General features: G+C 39.6%; 1 protein-coding gene across 7 annotated transcripts in view; it reads left to right on the forward strand.

The window, feature by feature from the left end:
• The window catches only part of LOC143735702 (uncharacterized), an 87,057-nt gene extending 73,067 nt beyond the window's left edge, over positions 1–13,990 (forward strand). Inside the window, exons 1-5 of one of the 7 annotated variants that reach the window (XM_077225871.1) lie at positions 5,440–5,499; positions 6,044–6,268; positions 10,111–10,803; positions 11,081–11,905; positions 13,594–13,990. In XM_077225871.1, the coding sequence (XP_077081986.1) occupies positions 6,250–6,268; positions 10,111–10,803; positions 11,081–11,905; positions 13,594–13,598 (1,542 nt within the window). In that variant the 5' untranslated portion in view covers positions 5,440–5,499; positions 6,044–6,249 and the 3' untranslated portion in view covers positions 13,599–13,990. Of the gene's footprint in view, positions 1–5,439; positions 5,524–6,043; positions 6,269–10,110; positions 10,804–11,080; positions 13,202–13,593 lie in introns of those variants that run through there. The other 6 variants (XM_077225874.1, XM_077225873.1, XM_077225870.1 and 3 more) reach the window with 6 other exon arrangements.
• Positions 13,991–21,200: the final 7,210 nt, after the last annotated feature.

The raw sequence follows: 21,200 nt of genomic DNA on the forward strand, positions 1-21,200 counted from the left end.
TGTCAAGTTCGTCATATTGAAGTCTGTATTTGTAATTTAAATTTTTTTGTGTAAATTGGCCATGTATATATGTGACCTATTAAAAACGGAAGGATATCTCCAAGCTTGGTCTTTGGATCAAGCACTTGACAACAGTAACTTAATGCACAATCGTCAGTATCGTAAATCCTGCAAATTTTTAATATACAGTGTAATGTTAAGGCCATATTTTCGATTCCTCCAGGCAGATATTTTTGGTACTATCTATTTGAATTGGGAAATACTCAAAAACTGCTTAACAAACTCAGTTAAATAGCATATTTCAAACAACACTGTTGTCTCACTTGCTCAAATTGCGTTAAAATTTGTATTTTGGCTTTGTGCAGTTTTAGGCGCGAGTTTCTATGGTAACCGGAGCCTCTGCAGCTGCAGTGATGCAGAGCCGTTGAAAGCGAGATTTGCCACAACCTTTGGTCACGTGGTTCATAGCTCTCAATATTTTCGAAACAACTCTGCGCTCAATCTTTTTAATTAAATGGGTTTCAGCAGGATAGACTGCAGTTTCATTTTTATTCGCAGCAATTTCTGCTAAATGTTAACGCATAATGTGCATTACTACAAAGACGACATTCACTGGAGCATTTTATTCTGGTGAGTGATGTAGAGACAACATTAATCTTTTTCTTGAGTTTAACCCTGTTTCCCTTTACGATAATTGGGTCACACACTCATACAGTTGGTGGTCAAGTGACCAAACACCTTAAGTGTACCTTATCATCAATTCAATAAATGTAAGTTATTGTATTTTAGTTCAATATTTATTTAATATTTTTTTACCTTTACGTTACTTAATAATAATATGTGCGATAATTCTGATCCATTAATGAACATTTAAAATATTTTTTCTAATGTTTATTAATTATATTACAATTAGTGTAGTATATGATGGCTAAATGGATATATTTACTGACTTTGTGTTGTCTTTTGGCGTTTTATGAGCATTTTTATAAATAAATAAAAAAGTCCACTTCAGAGGTGTTATAAATCACCTAAAATTTAATAGCCCTGACTTTTTAAACAGCTCTCAAAGGGAGAATTAGGGGGAAATTTTAATTTAATTAAATTAACCAATTTAGATGGTTCAATCAATATATTACTTTTCTAAAATAACTGTCCGTACATTTATCTTAATAAAACCTACTGTGGTGATATACAATATGTTGAAACCTTTTTACCTTTAGTAAATTTGTAAAAATGTATTGTAATGTGATTCATTCTTAATAGATTCAGTTGAAACTTAAAGGGTTAGTTCACCCAAAAATGAAAATGATGTCATTAATGACTCACCCTCATGTCGCTCCAAGCCCGTAAGACCTCTGTTCATCTTCAGAACACAGTTTAAGATATTTTAGATTCAGTCCGAGAGCTTTCTGTCCCTACATTGAAAATGTATGAACGGTATACTGTCCTGTCCAGAAAGGAAATCCATAATTCAGTTTTCATATAAGAGCCACACGGAATTCGTGTGCATTATGTGTAAGAGCACTAACTGATTGTAATAATTAAGTCATAATTCTAATAAAATTACCTTTACACCGCTATGAGGCCTTTTTACCATTACAGTGTATGATTCCATGGTATATTTGATTTACTGTTTGAGTATGGTGGCAATTTTATTGTTACCACCAAATATTTTACATATTCTTGAAGATATCTTTAGGTCTGGTTTCAGACCCAACCTAGGTTATCCAACCTCTCTGGTCTCGGTCTCGACTCGGACTCGAGTTAGCTGGTCTCGACTACAACACTGAATCAGCGTATAGGCTGCTTGCCTCACAGACACGAGAAATATAGCTTTAGAAATCTTGAAATGTCTACTTTTAAATGAACCAATTTGAATTGAAAACAAATACTCTCTGATTATGTGATCTGTATGAAGGGTACATTTCTCTCTAAAGGTGCATCCACTATACTGCGGAGATCGGCTTCATCTTTACAGCCAAAACTCAGAAAACAGTTGTTTATATGAAGAGTTCATTTGCAAAAATTACAAACGCCACATAAAAAAAAAAAAGAAAGAACTGAACCGTCCATTATTCTCCACATATTGCACGATCTGAACCCTAAACACGTTTGAGTGCATTACAATAGAAACAAAAAGTAATTGAGCATGGAAAGCAATAGAAATTTAGTAGCATAAAATCAGTGGCTCTGAGCTTTGAGAGGGCTTTGGGACAAGAGCGGAGAGCTTGTCTCATATCTTCATGTTTTCTCCCAATATTCCAAAGCAAATTAAACTGTTTTGTAAATGGTCAGAAAATCAAATGAGATCTTCTGCATGAGCACGTACAGCGTCCCAGTGCTTTTATACTAATCTCGCCACACTACTGTTTTCTTTTCTCTCTCTCCAGAGATCCTCTCAGGGTTCAGTCCAGTCCGATGCACCGGAAGTGGAGCTGACGTGGATAATGCCATTTAAATAGTTATTTTATTTTTTTATTGTCATGTCTAGATTTAGTTTTGTTTCATGTTTCATTATTTTGAAGTTTAATCACAGTTTGTTCTATGTTTAGTCCAGGTTTATTTTCATGTTAATTTCATATTTCAATTCAACCCAAGTCTCTTTCATTTGTGTCTGTATCTTGGAATAAACTACACTTTGGTTCACTTCATCTCGCCTTCATATTATAGACATGATTCATAGGTCTTTTTGTTTTTAATTATCTTTCTAGATCTTTTTGTCTTAATTTTAAAATCTGAACGGTTCTTACGTTTAAGGTGCTTTCATAAAATGATTGACATGTATTATAAACATTATATGCAAAAACATTGAGAATGTTTAAATAAGGGAATGGAAAGTTTTAAAGTTTTTCATAATGTTAGAAAAACATTAAGAGAACGTTTACATAACGGGATAATTGATCATTATAACGTTTGAATAACGTTGTTATAACCAAGCAAGAACGTTAACACAACGTTTATATATAACAAGATAATTTAACGTTTTGAATAACGTTCTTATAACGTTAATACAACGTTTATATAACGAGATAATTGAACATTCTAATAACGTTTTGAATAAAGTTCTTATAACGTTAATACAACGTTTATATAACGAGATAATTGAACGTTCTAATAACGTTTTGAATAACGTTCTTATAACCAAGCAATAACGTTAACACAACATTTATATAACGAGATAATTGAACATTCTAATAACGTTTTGAATAAAGTTCTTATAACGTTAATACAACGTTTATATAACGAGATAATTGAACGTTCTAATAACGTTTTGAATAACGTTCTTATAACCAAGCAATAACGTTAACACAATGTTTATATAACCAAAAATTTAACGTTTTGAAAAACGTTCTTATAACGTTAATACAACGTTTTTATAACGAGATAATTGAACGTTCTAATAACGTTTTGAATAACGTTCTAATAACGTTAATGCGTTTATATAACGAGATAATTGAACGTTCTAATAACGTTTTGAATAACGTTCTTATAACCAAGCAATAACGTTAACACAACGTTTATATAACAAAATAATTGAACGTTTTTAATAACGTTCTTATAACCAAGAAATAACGTTAATACAAAGTCTAAAAAACTGACGCTTTTAACGTTCCTAGAACATTCAGAAATAAAGTTTTATAACTTAAAGGGAAAGTTATGGAAACGTTCTTATAACCTAAAATTGTTAGCTGGTCTTACACTACATATATATTGTATTTATATAAAGCGTTCACATGCAAATTTGCTTTATTTCCCTGGAGTCGAAATTAGGCTCATATAAATGTCAGGAAACATGATTCCTGCTGCATATCAATATCCATGATCACTGGATCTTTGGTAAGTTGTAAGAAACACTATATCGAGTCCAACCTTTAGTTTAAACTGATAATTGTTTGTTTTTCTCTCGTTTTCACAGTTTCCTCTGTTACCTCCAGTCACGCAGAAGCTCTTCTGCCACTCAGAAGAGTGTGTTCCCGCGGGAAAATGTGCTGATTCTTCTTTGATCAAGAATAAATCATTTAATAATTTTCATCACATCTTAAACCCATGAAATATTATCATTGTTTGGGGATTTCCATGGTTTAAATTTCTCTATAAAAGCCTAATATATTTCACCTCACAGATGACAGAGGGAATGAGACGACCGTCTGTCTGCATCAGCTGTTTAATAATCATTCATTAATAATCAACTCTTTTACCCTTGTTTTGGATGGGTGGTTTTATAGTTATTTTTGTGGTTTTAAACCGTACTTGGCTCGTTTTTGATAATCTGTCAATGATCTTGTGAAATCCTTCATTCAAAATAGCCACTCTTTTTGTTTTATTGTCCCCAGTGCAATCTTTAACAAACTGGGGGAATAAACTTTTTGCTGTTGTGACTTTGAGTACCTCGTTACCAGTGAAACTTTCAGCCTTCCGTCAGCAAGTGCTGCTCTATTGGAAACTATTGTTCAGACATAACTTCACAACACTCCAGTCTGGAATAATAGATATATAAAGTTTGGCAGAAAGTTTGTTTATTTCGAGGAATGGAAATCTAAAGGGATTTGGGATATTGCCCATTTCTTGGATGATAATGGAAATGTGTTACTGTGTAGAGTTTTGTGAGGAATTCCTGCAGTGTAATGTTATTATTTTTAATAGAATGATCAGAGCCATTTCAATTCCTTTTTAGATTAATGGTTAAAGAAGACATTTTGTGCTCCAAAGTCTCCCCAGAACTGATGCAGCTCTCCTCAGAAGATGGTGATTTTTGTGATAAAAATTGTACAAACTGAGTCATTAGAAATCTTATTACACAAACCCTATTAGGGTTTTAATTTCAACCGTATTAAAATCTTTATGTGTCTATACATGCTTAAAGATTTGAATATGGTTGAAATTTAAAAAATGATTTGTCTTTTCCCTTCCCTTCTAAAGCTTATGAGGTGAACTTCAAAATTTTAAATGACATTTATCCTACCAATTAATTTTTAAGATTGAAATTTAAATTTGATGTGAACAATTGTGTTTTTTGTTAAACAAATGTTGAAACCCCTCACTGTGAAGTTCATTAGGTCCGGTATTTGTCTGGAAAACAAAGAGTTTGATTCTGTTTTTTTTTTTTTTTTTTTTTTGTTATGTCTTGGAAAGTTTTTTATTCATAAGTGCAGATGGTTTAAACTTTAATCAGTAGGTTAAACTCTTGTGCAAATCTTTAAAATTGGTTAAAAACCAGAAAGCCCTTAAATTGATTTTTCTTTTTGGATATATAGGCTATAATATATTTTTTTATTTTGTATTTTATTTGTTTGTTTTATTGTGATTTTTCTGTTTTGTTACTAGCTATGCTCAACCTAAGGCTAAACAATTACTGTTATATTCAGAGATTTGATTATGTACCTTGTTTGTTTGTGTTGTGGAAGCATAAAAATAAAATAATTTATCTCGTCTCGCGGTGATGACGTCAACACTATCGCGCGCTCCCCGTTCAGCCACTGTGGACTGGAGTCTTCTGAGGTAAACAAAGCACGATATGTCGTGGTAAGACAGTTAAAGCATCGTTTAAATTGTAATTTCTAAAATGTTTTCTTTAGTTTCGGCGCTTTTTGTGTGTCCGCTAACTAAATCGATTATTTTTTTAAAGAATAAGATTTTATGATTTGCCTATATAGTTTCTCATCACAAATCGGGAACTATACTAGCCTAAAAGGACTTTGACTATACTTTGTTGTTATGAATGCAGTTATTAGGCAATCGAACTATATTTAGATTAATATAACCAAATTACAATGGTTGATAACGATGTGGTTATAGCAGCAAGTATTTATGTATTGTACTTATTATAAGTGAGATGATCCTGAATGGCTTGTTTGTTGAGTATTCATAGTCTATGGATCATCATCTATTATCATAGCAGCTGAAAAGCCTCTATTTCATGTCAATAGATCTCAACTGTTGGGTTGTTCTTTTCTTGCACTTAATTTACGTAAAAGTTATATTATTATAGATAGATTAACATTAAATACTTAAAATGTGTGAATTAGAATAAAAAGAAGCTCAGTAAGTGATTTCTTCTTGATTTTGTTGGATCTGCTCCTCCTCCTTCAGTGAAGCTCCTCCTCCTTCAGTGAAGCTCCTCCTCCTTCAGTGAAGCTCCTCCTCCTTCAGTGAAGCTCCTCCCACTGGAATTCACCAATAAATGCTGGAATATTCCCATCAGCTACAACACATCTGCAAACACAGAGTTTATTGAAGGACAGTGGGAACATGAGAGAAGAACAAAGAGGTTGGTGTTTATTCTTGACTCTTCATTAATGAGGCTGAAGAACAGTGAGGTTATAAAGCAGTTCACCAGATTTAGTATTTGTAGTGGGAAATACCAATAAATAATTATAAATAAACCAATAAATAATATAGTCACTTTCTACAGCCGTGTGAAAAAGAAAGTACACCCATTTGTATTCCATGGTTTTACGTATCCGAACATAATAAAAATAAAAATCATTAGGTCAAATTAGGCAAGTACAACTTCAGATTGACAACAACAACATGATATATCTCACTGCCATTATTTATGTAACAAAAAATAGGCCAACATGAAGCCATGGATGACAGATTTGATAATAGAAGATTTGATAATAGAAACAAATTTTATGAAGAGACTCGATCGCTTTATATGATGAACAGATTAAATTTAGGCTTTTAATCACATATAAACATTAATTAGCAAACATAAACATTAGCTCAACCGAACCTGCTTGACGCGCATGAACAAACATCTTGATGCGTAACACGAGAATGAACCTCATTGGATCTCGCACATCAAGAAAACAAGTTGATCTTCCATTTACCACAACTGATGTGAATAAAACACTAAATTCAATCTGTTCATCATATAAAGTGATCGTATCTCTTCAGAAATTTTTGGACTAAACCACTTTTTTCATATGGATTAGTTTTATTATTGTTCTCAGATTTCAGACAAAAATATCTTCATTTGTGTTCCAAAGATGAACAAAGTCTTGTTGGGTTTTGAAACGAATTGAGGGTGAGTAATTAATGACAGTATTCTCATTTTTGGGTGAACTATCCCTTTAATTAGGCCTATAATATTTGCATCCTTTGCTGTGGTAAAGTAGTAGTTGTGGGACAGATACTTGTACATCAAAATCTATTCATGTACTGATCAAGTTTATTAATAGAAACATTGAATCCTCTTGGTGAGAGTTTCATTGTGTTGACTGTCGTAATCGAATGCTACACAGTTTCTGAAAGCTGAATGGAGAATGACTGTCAGCCGCATAATTTAAATACTTAAATATTATCTGTGCGTAGTGCTTTATAATGTTTTTGTGCCTTTTGTGGGGCTTAACAAATACACCGAATTGGATATACACAATATTGAATTTGGATCGGGCTCGTCTTACCAATACTTGATCCGGCAAAAACAGAATATTGGATTGGCACTAGCATGTTGACTTGTGCTTATTTCTTTGTTATTGTATAACTGAGCAGAGTAAGTACTTTAAGTGGTAAAGAATGTCTGCAGTGACATTTTTATGTTGGCAAAAAAGGACACTGAAGGTTTAAATCTATCTAGGCCTGTCGCGATAATTATATAACCGACTGATCGCTGTTATTTGATCTAACCGTGGTAATAGACAAATAGACAAACACCAATTAAGTTTTCGTGCACTATATTCAAAGTCGACTGAAGTAGAGAGCTGTCCGCGGGACTCAACGCAACAGAGTGCAATGATTCGCGAAATAGAAAAATCTAAAAAAAAAAAAATTTGTTATTAATCTGTTTCACAAGAGCAACTAAAACAAAATAAAAATGATTTACATGCAGAGTTTCTATTTATAACGTTTTTGCAGCATTGTGCAATGTAGCCAATCACAGACATAAGAGAATTGAGAATTGATTCTATAGTTATGTGCGTTTGAATATATGTGCGCAGGTTTGTAATTCCTTACAAACCATGCCTAAACAAACTACTTGTCTTGTCTATAAATTTTGATGCAGTATTTTATTTTATCTTATCACTTTGGGTAGGTACGCGAACCGAAAAATTCCACAACGCTTTATCTGTAGAGTGGTATAGGGATCCTCCATAGGGAGAGGCTAGTTGGCACTTCAGCACTGCAATGTCATCGGGTCCAGGACCTGACAACAAACAAAGTGTAGACATTATGAAAGATTCATTGTGCAGTCAGCTTTATTGATAATAACAGCTTTGTGAGATCAGGGTGAACTAGGTTGTCTTATAATCAGGGTCGTCTTATATTCGGAACAATACGGTAGTTCACACAATTCAGTCATAATTTACTCACCCTCGTGGCTGTTGAAGCCTGAAAGTTTGTGTAATAAATTCCGTTAAATCAAAAAAAAATTAGTTTCTAAAGCTACTGTTGTAGATTTTTCCCTAAACCTAACTGCGTACCTGGAACCTAATTACTTTCGTAAATAAATGTATCTGGGGCGCCCAGTCATCGCCCAAGCGTCTTAACCTTTTCTACTCTAGCTCCTTGCGTCTTCCGTCGACAACTTGCCGAGTTCCCTAACTCTAACTTACTTGGTTCCCTAATTTGACCTGCTGCGCAGCAGTAATATCAGACAGACTTCAGCAAATGTCCTTTAAATGCTTTTAATTACGGCCGGGAGTTCTTGAGCAATACTCATGGTGCGTTCACACCGGACGCGAATAGAGCGTCTAGCGCGAGTGTTTTCAATGTTAAGTCAATGCAAAGACGCGTTACGCACGTAAAAAATTCCTGCGGCGCGAATGAGGCATAGAGCACGGCGCGGTAGACGCGAATTCGCCTTATTCGCACGTAGTGCTTTTTGTGCATTCATGCGTTTGATGCGAACTCGCGTCTGCCGCCCGGGTTGAAAAATCTGAACTTCTGTGTCAATTCGCGCCGCGTTACCCAATCAGGAGCCAGCTTGCTGCTGTCACGTGGTGAAGTAAATATTTTATCACATAAAAACTTGATTTTAATGTACGAGACTTTAATTTTGTATGCTATTTATTCCATATCTAATCTAGATTATATGAAACATTATTATTATTGTAATGTAAAGCGAACCAATATACTTTAGTGCAAGAACATAGTTCGTGTCCGGACAGTGATGTGTGAGGGAAAAAATATCACAGGACAGTTTAATCACTTTTGTAGTAGCCTAGGCTGGCTCCATTTATCATCAAAACAAAAATAAATTACAGATTAGGTGGGTGAGGGCGAGGGTGATCCTCGCTCCGATGCGTGACAACAGTCATCAAACTGGGCGCGGGACAGGCGGAAGTACCGCTGAAAGCCGCCGTCATCCAATAATTTTTTTTTCAATGGTGAAACTCGCCAAACTGGGTTCGCCTCCGAAGGGTCTGGTGGACACAAATACGGCGACGATGAGCCCTACGCCACTGTTCTGCTCTCCAGAGCAAATACAGAGTGGTGACTCTCTCGATGAATGCTCGATCAACATTAGCCGTCTTGTAAAAAGATGGCCGCCAACAGATTTCGCCACCGACGTGCGTCAATTTCACTTCAAACTTTTGTTTTTTACGAGCGTCAATTTCGCTCTTGACGCACGAATGGATTCAAAGTGTACACGCGTATAACTAGACGCGACAAGCGCGAATTTGATGCTCAATTCGCGTCTGGTGTGAACGCACAGTCAGAGAATCTCCCAAGAAGAAGCAAGGCCGGTGGATATCAGACAAATCCCATCGAGAATCCCACCAGTGAACACGAATACAACAGTTTTTATAGTATGACATGATACATTACCACGAGTTTTCAAACCCAGACATCTGTCTAGTTCCATTTCACATATATGTTATTTATGCACACACTCACAAGTCACAAGTTTTCAACTGAAGTGGAAACATACATTTAAAATTAAAATGTTAGATGTCAAATAATAGAAATATGGTTAGTTTAATATTCAGTCTAAAATTTCCACCACACTACTTTTTGTAATGTGTATTTGATGCTTTTCTAATTTAACACAATAATGACTTTAAATTATCTTTTGGGTGTGATTTCTCAGCCAAATTTGATTTGCGATTAATTATATTAAAAAATGTAACTGCTTGACAGCCCTACATTTGACTTTTGTTTCAGATGTAATGCTGAAGAATGAGGAGAGTGAAGAGGAGAAACATCATATCAAAACTGAAGAAAAAACTCACTCACAGACTGAAAATATTTCTTTACTGAAAAGAAGAGACAAGAAATGTTTCACTTGCGGTCAGTGTGGAAAGAGTTTCACACACACACACACTTTATTGGTTCACATGAGGATCCACACTGGAGAGAAACCGTTCACATGTGATCAGTGTGGGAAGAGTTTTGCACATAATGTTCACCTTCAGGAACACATGAACATCCACACTGGAGAGAAACTGCATGAATGTGATCAATGTGGCAAAACATTTTTGTTGGCTTCAGACCTGAAGATGCACCTCACAGTTCATTCACAGGAGAAACCACATTCATGTTCTTTGTGTGGAAAGAGTTTTTCACGTCTGCAGGATTTAAAAGCACATCAGAAAATACATACTGGTGTAAGAGATCATATGTGCTCTGAATGTGGGAAGAGATTTATTAGAACTGCATGTTTGAAACGGCACCAGAGGATCCACACTGGAGAGAAACCTTACAAGTGTTCACACTGCAACAAGAGATTCAATGATTCAGGATCCCTGAACAAACACGAGAGGATCCACACTGGAGAGAAACCGTATCACTGCACTGCATGTGGGAAGAGTTTCAGCCAATCATCTGCTCTACGCAGTCATACAAAAAACAATCACAGTAAGTAGTACTTCTTCAGATCCAGCACATTCAAGTGTGAAGCCGCATCCTCACTTAACTTGATACAATAATACTGCAGAGGAATAAAATCTCTTCAATATTAGGGTACGTTTATGACAATGTATTAAAATTTAAACGCTTTTGCGTGTACAGATGACAATGTTCTAAAAACGATCCTGTTGTCAAAATTTTTGTGTAGCTCTTCTCTACTTTCCCTTTACATTTCTCTCTGATTTATGATTTATTTAAAATGCAACTTTTTAACTTTTAATTTCAGGCCTGATGCTGAAGAATGAGGAGAGTGAAGAGGAGGAACATCATCATGTCAAAACTGGAGAAAAAACTCACTCACAGACTGAAAGTATTTCTTTACAGAAAAGAAGAGACAAGAAATTTTTCTCTTGCCGTCAGTGTGGAAAGAGTTTCACATACAAAAAGAATCTTAAGGTTCACATGAGGATCCACACTGGAGAGAAACTGTTCACATGTGATCAGTGTGGAAAGAGTTTTCGACAACTGGTTCACCTTAAGTCTCACATGAGGATCCACACTGGAGAGAAACAATTCACGTGTGATCAGTGTGGGAATAGTTTCACATACAAAAAGAGTCTCAAGGTTCACATGAGGATCCACACTGGAGAGAAACCGTTCACATGTGATCAGTGTGGGAAGAGTTTTCGACAACAGGTTCACCTTAAGGAACACATGATCATCCACACTGGAGAGAAACTGCACAAATGTGATCAATGTGGCAAAACATTTTTGAGGGCTTCAGGCCTGAAGATCCACCTGACAGTTCATTCACAGGAGAAACCACATTCATGTTCTTTGTGTGGAAAGAGTTTTTCACAACTGCACAGTTTAAAAGTTCATCAGAAAATACATACTGGTGTAAAAGCTTATGTTTGCTTTGAGTGTGGGAAGTCTTTTATTACAACTGTAGATTTGAAACGGCACCAGAGGATCCACACTGGAGAGAAACCTTACAAGTGTTCACACTGCGACAAGAGATTCAGTCAGTCAGGAATCCTGAAAACACACGAGAGGATCCACACTGGAGATAAACCATTTTCTCTACACATTCATACGAAAAGAAATCACAGTAAGTAGTTAATCTTCAGACCCAGCACTTTCAAGTGTGAAACTGCATCCTCATCAAACGTGACACAATAACACAGCAGAGCAATAAAATATATTCAATTTGAGGGTACACTTAAAAGACAACAATGTACTAAAATAAGAAAGAAAGAATTTTTTTTGCAAATTTAGTTCCATTTCAGTCGCTCACGTCGGCGTTACGTCTCCCGTTCCCTCCTTCAGGGAACGAGAGTTACATTAGTAACCGAGACGTTTTTGTTCATTCAGATGACAATGTTGTCAAAATGATCCCAGTTCACTCGGATCTGTGAAAGCGATTAAAAGCGCTGTATTCTGCTGCCAGGCCAGTAGTTGGCGATGTCACTTTGTAAAGAAACACTACGCGCCTGTAGATTAAACACGTAATACACATGACATCACAGTTTTCACAAATTCACGTTTTTGTAGTTTACACAGAGACATTAACGGTATTATTTTCAAAAACTTGCATTTTGAAACCCGTTTTAAGAAATGCACTCTTTCAGGCTAGTAAGTTCCGTTTTTAGTTGAAACAGTGTCGCGTTAACGACCCCTAAATCTGTCCTAACCAGCCACAACGATCGACAGGACAAAGAAATCTCATCTAACTTTGTCACAGTGAATAAAGTTCATCTTTGTGGGTGCTGGTCTCGTTTGCTGTGATCTGAGCCCGGGCGCGATTGATTCTATTAAACCCTGGTGCGTTTGCATGCATCTTACGTCATCGCAAATGTGCACAGCGCATGATAAAAAATAGAATGCGGGTCAACATACTGTGTTTTTTATTAATTCGGTGCTATTATGCGCAGCTGATTGAACAACACAGGTCTACTGTGTGTGTGTGTGTGTTTGTCGCATAAGGTGGCTTTCAACTGCTAGCAAACGGACTCTTTTGAAGAGACAGTGGATTTCCATTAATTTGTTGCCCTGATTCTATGCGCAATGCACGAATACACTGCAGGCTCACTCTCGCTCATATCCAAGGTAAATCATCAACACTATCATCCCTTACATGTGTTAACTAAATACATCATAATCAGCTAAAACACATGCACAGGTTACTTTACTTCCTGAACAAGTGCGCACCCGAGTCTGTGTTGCTTTCACATTCACGCAACCGCGGCACGGTTCAGGAGCAACTGAACTCAGACCAACTCCTTCAGGTAGTCTCGGGCTCGTACCCCAGTGTGCACCCCGCTCCGCATGACAGCGTTCACATTAGCGATTTTTCATGCGAACCGCGCCCCGTTCCGAACTAAACTGTCCGTTCTGAACTGCAAAACTAAAGAGAGGTTTTCAAGTAAAAAAAAAAAGATTTTGTCTTATTTACAACATGACAATGTGTATCAGAATCGTAGGAGGTCTGAGCGGCTTTATTCCCCATCTGTCGTCTCAGCCGGTTCCAAAACATGTCTCTGTTATATTGTCATTTTCCACTCCTCCGGCACTTTGCAACAACACAACCTTGTTTCCTATAACAACGTCTGACGTTTTCATTTTACACGGTGTGAGACAGTCACATAAGCCACGCAAAATCAGACCAAAGCAGTCAGACTGAGAAAGATTTCCAAAAATGCGATTTGAATAGAATTTCAAAGCCCACATTTAAAGTAGCTCAAAATGGATTTGTAAACATTTAATTTCATGTGATTTTTTTCTTTTCTTTTTTTTCAGTTTAAAAAAAAAACTGCATCGGAAATGCACAAAAATCGGATTTGGACTGACAGTCTGAAAGCAGATGAAATGTTTTATTGTATATAATTTTGCTTCATGATATATATTAAATCATTATTGTCTGTTACGAGCTTCATTTTGTGTCCAATATAATACATATGTATCACATGTAATGTGTGACTAAATTTATGACCGAGACAGAGGATCTCGACTCAAGGGTAGTATGATAAACAAGTCTTAATGTGTTAGTTATGGCTAAGACATATCTTCATTTAGCCTTGAGAAATAACCTTGGGGGGGGATAGAAACTATAAAGAAGTCTCTGCAGGGACTCTGTATGACTGTATGATTGTTGACCTTTCCTCCTTGCAAGGGAATAAATAATCTTTAAAGACAATTGGTACATGTTTGTCTCTTATTCAGTAATAGAAATTTTTTTGCCACCACAAGGTTAAAGACCTTGGGTATATGGGGATGAAAATTATGTATGACCATTGAATAATTGGAATGTATGACCTTGTGAGTATAATATGTCCATTGATTAAAATTTGAACGTTGAGATGTTATAATGGAAGTCATGAGGGTTATTTTTGAGCTCTGACATCAGGTTGGGTCTTTGGGGTTGGGATTGCTGGGGACACTGAGAAAAAGAGGTTCTCTTACGAGAGGTTCTCTCGTATTGCGTAAGCTAGCTTACGCTATGGGTAAAGTCATCTTTGCTCGAGATATTGAAGCCAAAAATTATCCTTAATTTTGCATTTATTGTCAACGCAGTGCAGCAGCCAGCAGACCTAGAGCAGGCCATCTTGCGTACTCATTGGCTGCCGTGCGGCAACTGCTGCAGCCTAGCACTGAGCCTCGCGCGTGACGTCGCGCCCTCTACACGTCACAGCCCGCCAAGACAGGGATGAGTAGCGTATAAAAGCCAGGCTCGGAGGCTGCGTCACTGATTTCATCATCTTCAGTGAAGCTCTCCGCATCGCTGGACTGTGAGAGAAGCCGCCGCCGTTGAAACCAGCGACCAGCACGCAGAGGAAAGAGCCAGAGGAAGCCGGCTGCCTTCGCCGCCTTCAGCCTTCCGTCCCTGCTACGCCATCCGGCGAAGAATATCCTTTTAATGCTTTTGCTTTCTGTGAGGGTTCGCCGCTGCGACACTCAGTTTCTAAAAGAGCGCAAGGCGTTTTTCTAAAAATGCCTCGCATTTCCTGTGGCTCGTGCGAGCCCCGCCCAGCGCCAGAGACCACCATGTGATCTGCGCTCTCTGCCTGGGCCCGGAACATGTGAAGCGCTTCCACAGTTGACCCTGCGGGCTCGACTTGAGGCCTTCGTGGGGATACTGTCACCCCGCCCTCTGGACCGCGCAAGAAGAAGCGCCGTTCACAGAAGCGAGCGGAGCCTGAGGTCACACTGTAGTGCTTGCCGGATTATGCTACATCCCGCCAGCTTATCTCTCTCCTTCTCCGCCCCTCCCAGACGCGCAGCTGCCGGCGTCGGCCCTCACTGCCGCTGTCAGGGGATGAAGCTGAAGGAACGGAACCCAGCTGACAGCTGTTCCATCCTGACATCGGACAGCGAGGAGTGGTCGAGTTTTCATCACTCCGCCTCCTCGATCCAGGAAGGCTACAAAAGCTACTGCAGCGGCTTATTTGGCAGCCAACGAGCCGGTAATGCAACCCGCTCGCCTGCACACAACTGCCGTTGCTACGGCGACCCAGACAAATATATCAAAAGATGGTTGAGTTCCGCCGCGGCCGGACCACCATTGAAACATCTCGTCCTGTCAGTCCCCTTAGAAAGGCTACTGCAGCGATGTATTCGGCACTCAACGAGCCGGTAATGCAAAATCTCAAATGTATAACGTCTGGTTTATCCGGCTCATGCCGTGGTTCTCTAAGTGTAGCAATGTGCCCACATCTCAGTGTTCACTCCTACACGCAAGCACGTTACCCCCGTGTCTCTCACACTCACAGAGCCCACTCCCATAAAGCTGGAAAATGCTGCTTGAGTGATAGATGTAGAGAATGTGCCCACAAATCTGTGCTCACACTTACTCGCTGCCCGCTCTGTTACACGGCAGCAGCCTCACAGCGGCCATGTTATGAATGTAAGTCATGTGCCCGCTCACGAGCGCTCGCGCTTACTGACAAACTCTTTGCCCCAGGCTCCGCTTGCATTAAATATCGTCACAAAATGTTCCCCATTCCCAGTAATCGGGTCATCTCAAGTGATATAGGCAGTCACAGCTGTCAGCGAGCCGCCGTTCCCGAGATCAGAAGGCGCGCCGCGCCGCGCCCATACCTCTGGTTCAGTTTTCCGAGCCCACGAAGTGTGACGATCGGAACCCGGAGGCTATTCTGCCCGTGGCTATGAATGTAAGTTACGTGCCCGTAGGGATGGGCGAAATATTATCGTTTGCGATATACCGGTAAAATTTTTCCTCAGGATAAGAATTACTCTTCCCGCGATAATAACGATAAAGCCTAGTTGATGACGGACCCATTCGCAGCTCACGCCCATGGCGGAAGGTGGACGTGAAGCTGACTGGAAGTTTATCGCTAAACAAGTAATGGTGTGTTCACACCGAATGCGAATTTAATTATTTGCGTGAGTAGATTACGTACAAAGTCAATGCAAAGACGCGAATAGACGCATCATTCGCGCCGGGCGTCGCGAATGACGCGAATTGGGCGACGCGTTTGCAGCGAACGTCTTCCACGCAAGTGAAAAAAATTTGAACTCGAGCGAATGTTCAAGCATCTAACTAGACGCGATATTTGACGCTCTATTCACGTTCGGTGTGAACACACCATTACTAGCTTACCTCTACAATCTGGAACTGGTAGGCTACACACAGATAGATTTTCACCCGCCCATCTCGCGGAACACTGACTGAGTGCTTGAGAGTTTCGCTCTCCGTCAAGTTATCCGTAAAGCCCACTATATCAGTTCATCTCAATGAACAGTGTATTTGACGCGCAGTAAACACTAGTGTGAGGCGCATGACTTGCTGTCACTTTGCTGAGAGCGCTCCGTGTTTGTCACACACTCAATGAGAGAGAGAGTCTTACATACCACGCAGAATTGAAGTGTACATGACGTCTACATGTAAATTATATTATTTGGTGCACTTTCCTGTAAAAATAATGGAGTTCATTTGGAATTATTCAACCTTTATGAGCAAGCAGAAACAATATTCATGAACCCAGCAGCTCATCAATCCTTAGTGCGGTTTATATTGTTATTAGTATCAGAATTCGTAGCAGTATTAGTAGCTATAACTATTCGTTGTTAGTTTTTTTACATTTCAAACTTGTAAATGATTTGAACTGTGTGATGTTTTTCAGTATAGTTGCACTATTTAAACATTATCTGCACTTTTACAGAAGAAACGTATATATGCAACTTTTCCATTTCTGCAAGGGATTGTGTTTGGATTTTTACCGTTTTTTAAATTATTTTATGTACGGTAATTGGTATTTTATAGGAGCCTATTTGATGAAGGGTACATTTTACTTTGCATGCAGCAATTACTTGTAGCCAAAAACAGTGGTGAATATGGTATTATATTTATATCGTCATTGATATCGTAATCGCAATAAATGCCAGAAAATATTGTGATACATTTTTAAGTCCATATCGCCCATCCCTACGTGCCCGCTTACGAGCGCTCACTCTTACTAATAAACGCCCCAGGCTCCAAACACTTCGCCCCAGGCTTCGCTCGCATTAAATATCGTCACAAAATGTTCCCCATTCCCAGTCGGGTCATCTCAAGTGATACAGGCAGTTACAGCTGTCGGAGAGCCGCCGTTCCCGAGATCAGAGGGCGCGCACGCCCCCCGCACACTCCTCCGGTTCAGTTTCCCGAGCCCGCGAAGTGCGGCGATCGGAACCCGGAGTCCATTCTGCCCCTAGGTATACATGTAGAAGCATGGAAGGCTATTCCCGGTGTGTCAGAATGGGGTGTGAGCACAATAAGACAGTTTTTTCACGTACGCAAGAAGGACGGAGCTCTAAGACTTAACTTAGATCTGAGATATTTGAACAAAGCTCTTATGACACGGCCGTTCAAAATGCTCACGACCAGACTAATCCTCGCGCAAATTCGCCCGAGGAACTGGTTTATCTCTCTCGATCTGAAAGATGCATACTTTCAGATTCAGATAATACCCCGTCACAGGCCATTCTTGAGATTCGCCTTCGACGGTCAGGTATATCAATACACCGTCCTCACGTTCGGCCTGTCTTTGGCACCCTGTACATTTTCGAAGTGCATGGATGCGGCTCTCGCCCCCTTGAGACTGAAAGGGCTGCGAATTCTGAACTATTTGGACGATTGGCTGATCTTAGCACAGTCAGAGATAGAACTGTTATCTCACAGAACAGTGCTTCTCAGCCACCTAGAAAGCTTGGACCTCACAGTCAATTGGACCAAGAGCTCATTACCACCCAGTCAGTCAGTTTCCTTTCTAGGAATAGAACTGGACTCTGTGGCTATGACGGCCCGCCTATCGACACAGCGCGCGTGCCGTGTTCGACACCTGGCCGCGTCTTCCCGGGAAGGCAGCATCACATCTCTGAAGACATTCCAGAGGATGTTAGGCTGTATGGCATCAGCTGCGGCTGTGCTTCAGCTGGGGTTGCTGTGCATGCACCCGCTACAACGCTGGCTGAACGCCCAAGTGCCTCACCAGGCTCGGGTTTCAGGCTACAAACGAATCAGAGTGACTCAGAGCTGCGTTTTGACTCTGCAGCCCTGGTTAGCGGCCGACTGGTACCAGGGGGGAGTGACAATGGGGGCTGTTTCACGCCGAAAGGTCATCTCGACGGACGCCTCCAACTTAGGTTGGGGCGCCGTCTTCGAGGGCAGACCAGTCTTTGGCCTGTGGTCAGACCAATTAGAGACGCTTCCACATAAACTGTCTGGAACTGGAACGCGCTCAAACGCTTCCTCCCGTTCATACAGGACCACCATGTGCTAGTCCCCATCGGACAACATGTCTGTGGTGTCCTACATAAACCGTCAGGGCGGTGTCAGATCCAAAAGCCTCTGCCATCTGACAGAACGCCTTCTTGTATGGTCTCAGTACCCTCTGCGCTCGCTGAGAGCTGCGCATGTGCCAGGCTACTTGAACGACGGTCCAGACAAGCGGTCCAGGAACTACGTTCCCCCAGGGGTATGGTCCCCGCACCCCCAGACAGTTACTGTGGCGACCTGTTTGCGTCAAAAGACAATGCTCATTGCCCACTGTTCTTTTCAAAGAGCGAGGATGCGCTGGCCCAATCTGGCCCAGCTTCCCACTTTATGCTTTCCCTCCGGTCTCTCTGTTACCACAGGTAATCAAGAGGATCAGGGAAACGCGCCACTCGGTGCACCTTATAGCCCCGCGATAGGAGAATCAAACCTGGTTCCCGGACCTGATGCGGCTGTCTCACACAGCCCCTTGGCCGATTCCGGTCAGGAGAGATCTCCTCTCTCAAGCACGTGGCTCAATCTGGCATCCCAATCCAGAGCGCTGGTCTCTGCACGTATGGTTAAACAACGGATAACCATTGTCCTGCCAGAAGGAGTGATGAACACGATTATACAATCCAGAGCTCCCTCTACGAGGAGGCTTCACGCGTCTAAATGGTCGGTGTACTCCAAATGGTGTGCTGATAGAGATCTAGACCCACGAACGTGTGGGGTCCCGGGGTTGCTTAGCTTCCTTCAAGAGCTGTTGGCTAAGGGCAGGTCCCCATCCATGCTTAAAATTTATGTGGCGGCCGTTGCAGCGTTCGCTGAGTCGATGCGCGGTCCGTAGGAAGAAACAAGCTCGACATCTGCTTCCTTAGAGGAGCCAGACGGATGAATCCCCCACGAACCCCGTCGGTTCCCATCTGAGATCTTTCATTGGTCCTGGAGGCCCTGAAATCTTTCCTCTTTGAACCGATAGACTCCGTGGACCTAAAGTACCTCTCGCGCAAAACCGTTTTCCTGACAGCTCTGTCGTCAGTTAAACGTGTGGGGGATTTACACGCGCTATTTGTTAGCGCTGCGTGTCTTGAGTTCGGGCCAAATGACTCTAATTCATCCTTAAGCCAAGACATTAAGGCTAACATTACGCGCTCCGCCTCTTTCAGGCGCTTGGAACAGCTCTTTGTCTCGTTTGGTGGACACACCAAGGGTCTCGGCGCCTCGAAACAGAGCCTGTCCAGATGGATAGTGGAAGCTATCTCATCCGCTTATAAGTCTTATAAGTCTAAAGTCTATAATTTTTATTAAACAACGTCTGTTGAAAACTTTTAGATTGTTGAAATGTTTAAATAAAAAAACTGTACTTAGTCGTCTTAAATCTCATTTATACAAAAATATTCAATCAGCATTTTTGTCCATGCACTTGAAACATGTTGACAAAGTTTGTAACATTGTTTCTTTTTAAAGAACAACTAGAAATATGTTTTAAAGATTCCAATTGTGAAGACGTCTGTGTGTTTGAAGCAGCACAGATGCAACTCTCACACCAGGACACAACAATGCTCTTATTTAGTTTAAGGTGGATCTTTAAGATAATCACACACACACATACACACACACACACACACACACACAGTTGGTTTCATAAAATTAACTAATCTCTATTTTTAAATTAAATTATTATAAATAAAGTATATAACTCAATGAATAATAACAAATTTGTTACTAAAATGAATGTTTCAGAGGAAACATCCTCACGGAGTCGGAGGAGTTACAGAGCAGATAAGCCTCGGGGCACAATGTCACAGTAACAGAGTTTTATTCATACTAAATTCATTTAAAAGCATAATCTTAAAAGTTTAAATTAGATATTTTAAAATTAAAAGATTGTTTAACTCAAATCTTTAAAGTTGCATTAAAATCGTATCTTCTATTTAACTTCTTAGATGCCTTCTGTTTGATATTAGTGATTTTGCTTTTGAATTTAACCTAAGGTATTATTTTTACTTTTCAAAAACTTTTTTTGTTTCATTTTTAAAGCGAAAAAAATGTGCTTGAATCTTATTTATACAAAATATTTCAAACAGTATTTTTGTCCATGCAACATGAAACATCTGGTCAAAGTTTGTCTCAATGTTTTTGTTTTGTGGTTTTTTTTTAAGAAATATGATGACTCTACATTGCTCTTATTTAGATTAAGTTGTAACATTTAAAAAATCACCACCCCTTTTCAGAGACAAGGGGCCTCATGTATCAATCTTGCGTACGCACAAAAACTTTGCTTACGCCAGCTTTCACGCTCACAGTCGGATGTACTAACAGTGAAATTAACGTGAGAATGTGCGTTCCTCCGCGCCAATTTCATGTCTGGCGTACGTACATTTCTCATAGTTTTTGTCCGTTGGCGACTCTTACAGGCAATGAAGTTAAGTCGCAAACATTACACAACGAATTGTTCTACAAGTCTATCGCACTACCACCTGTGGGAAGCATTGCTATTAATTTGCAATTTATAAAATAATTTACATATATTGTCACACGAGCCTTATGGGAATATTCTATCAATTATGCAATTAAGTAAGAACATATAAAAGCACATGCAAATTGATACAACCCTTAGTCTATGGCAATGGCAGCTTTGGCCTTATTA

The sequence above is a fragment of the Siphateles boraxobius genome, unplaced genomic scaffold (genome assembly GCF_051911475.1).
Source record: "Siphateles boraxobius isolate OS27281-9 unplaced genomic scaffold, OSU_SipBor_1 13, whole genome shotgun sequence".
In the NCBI taxonomy this organism is placed as follows: domain Eukaryota; kingdom Metazoa; phylum Chordata; class Actinopteri; order Cypriniformes; family Leuciscidae; genus Siphateles; species Siphateles boraxobius.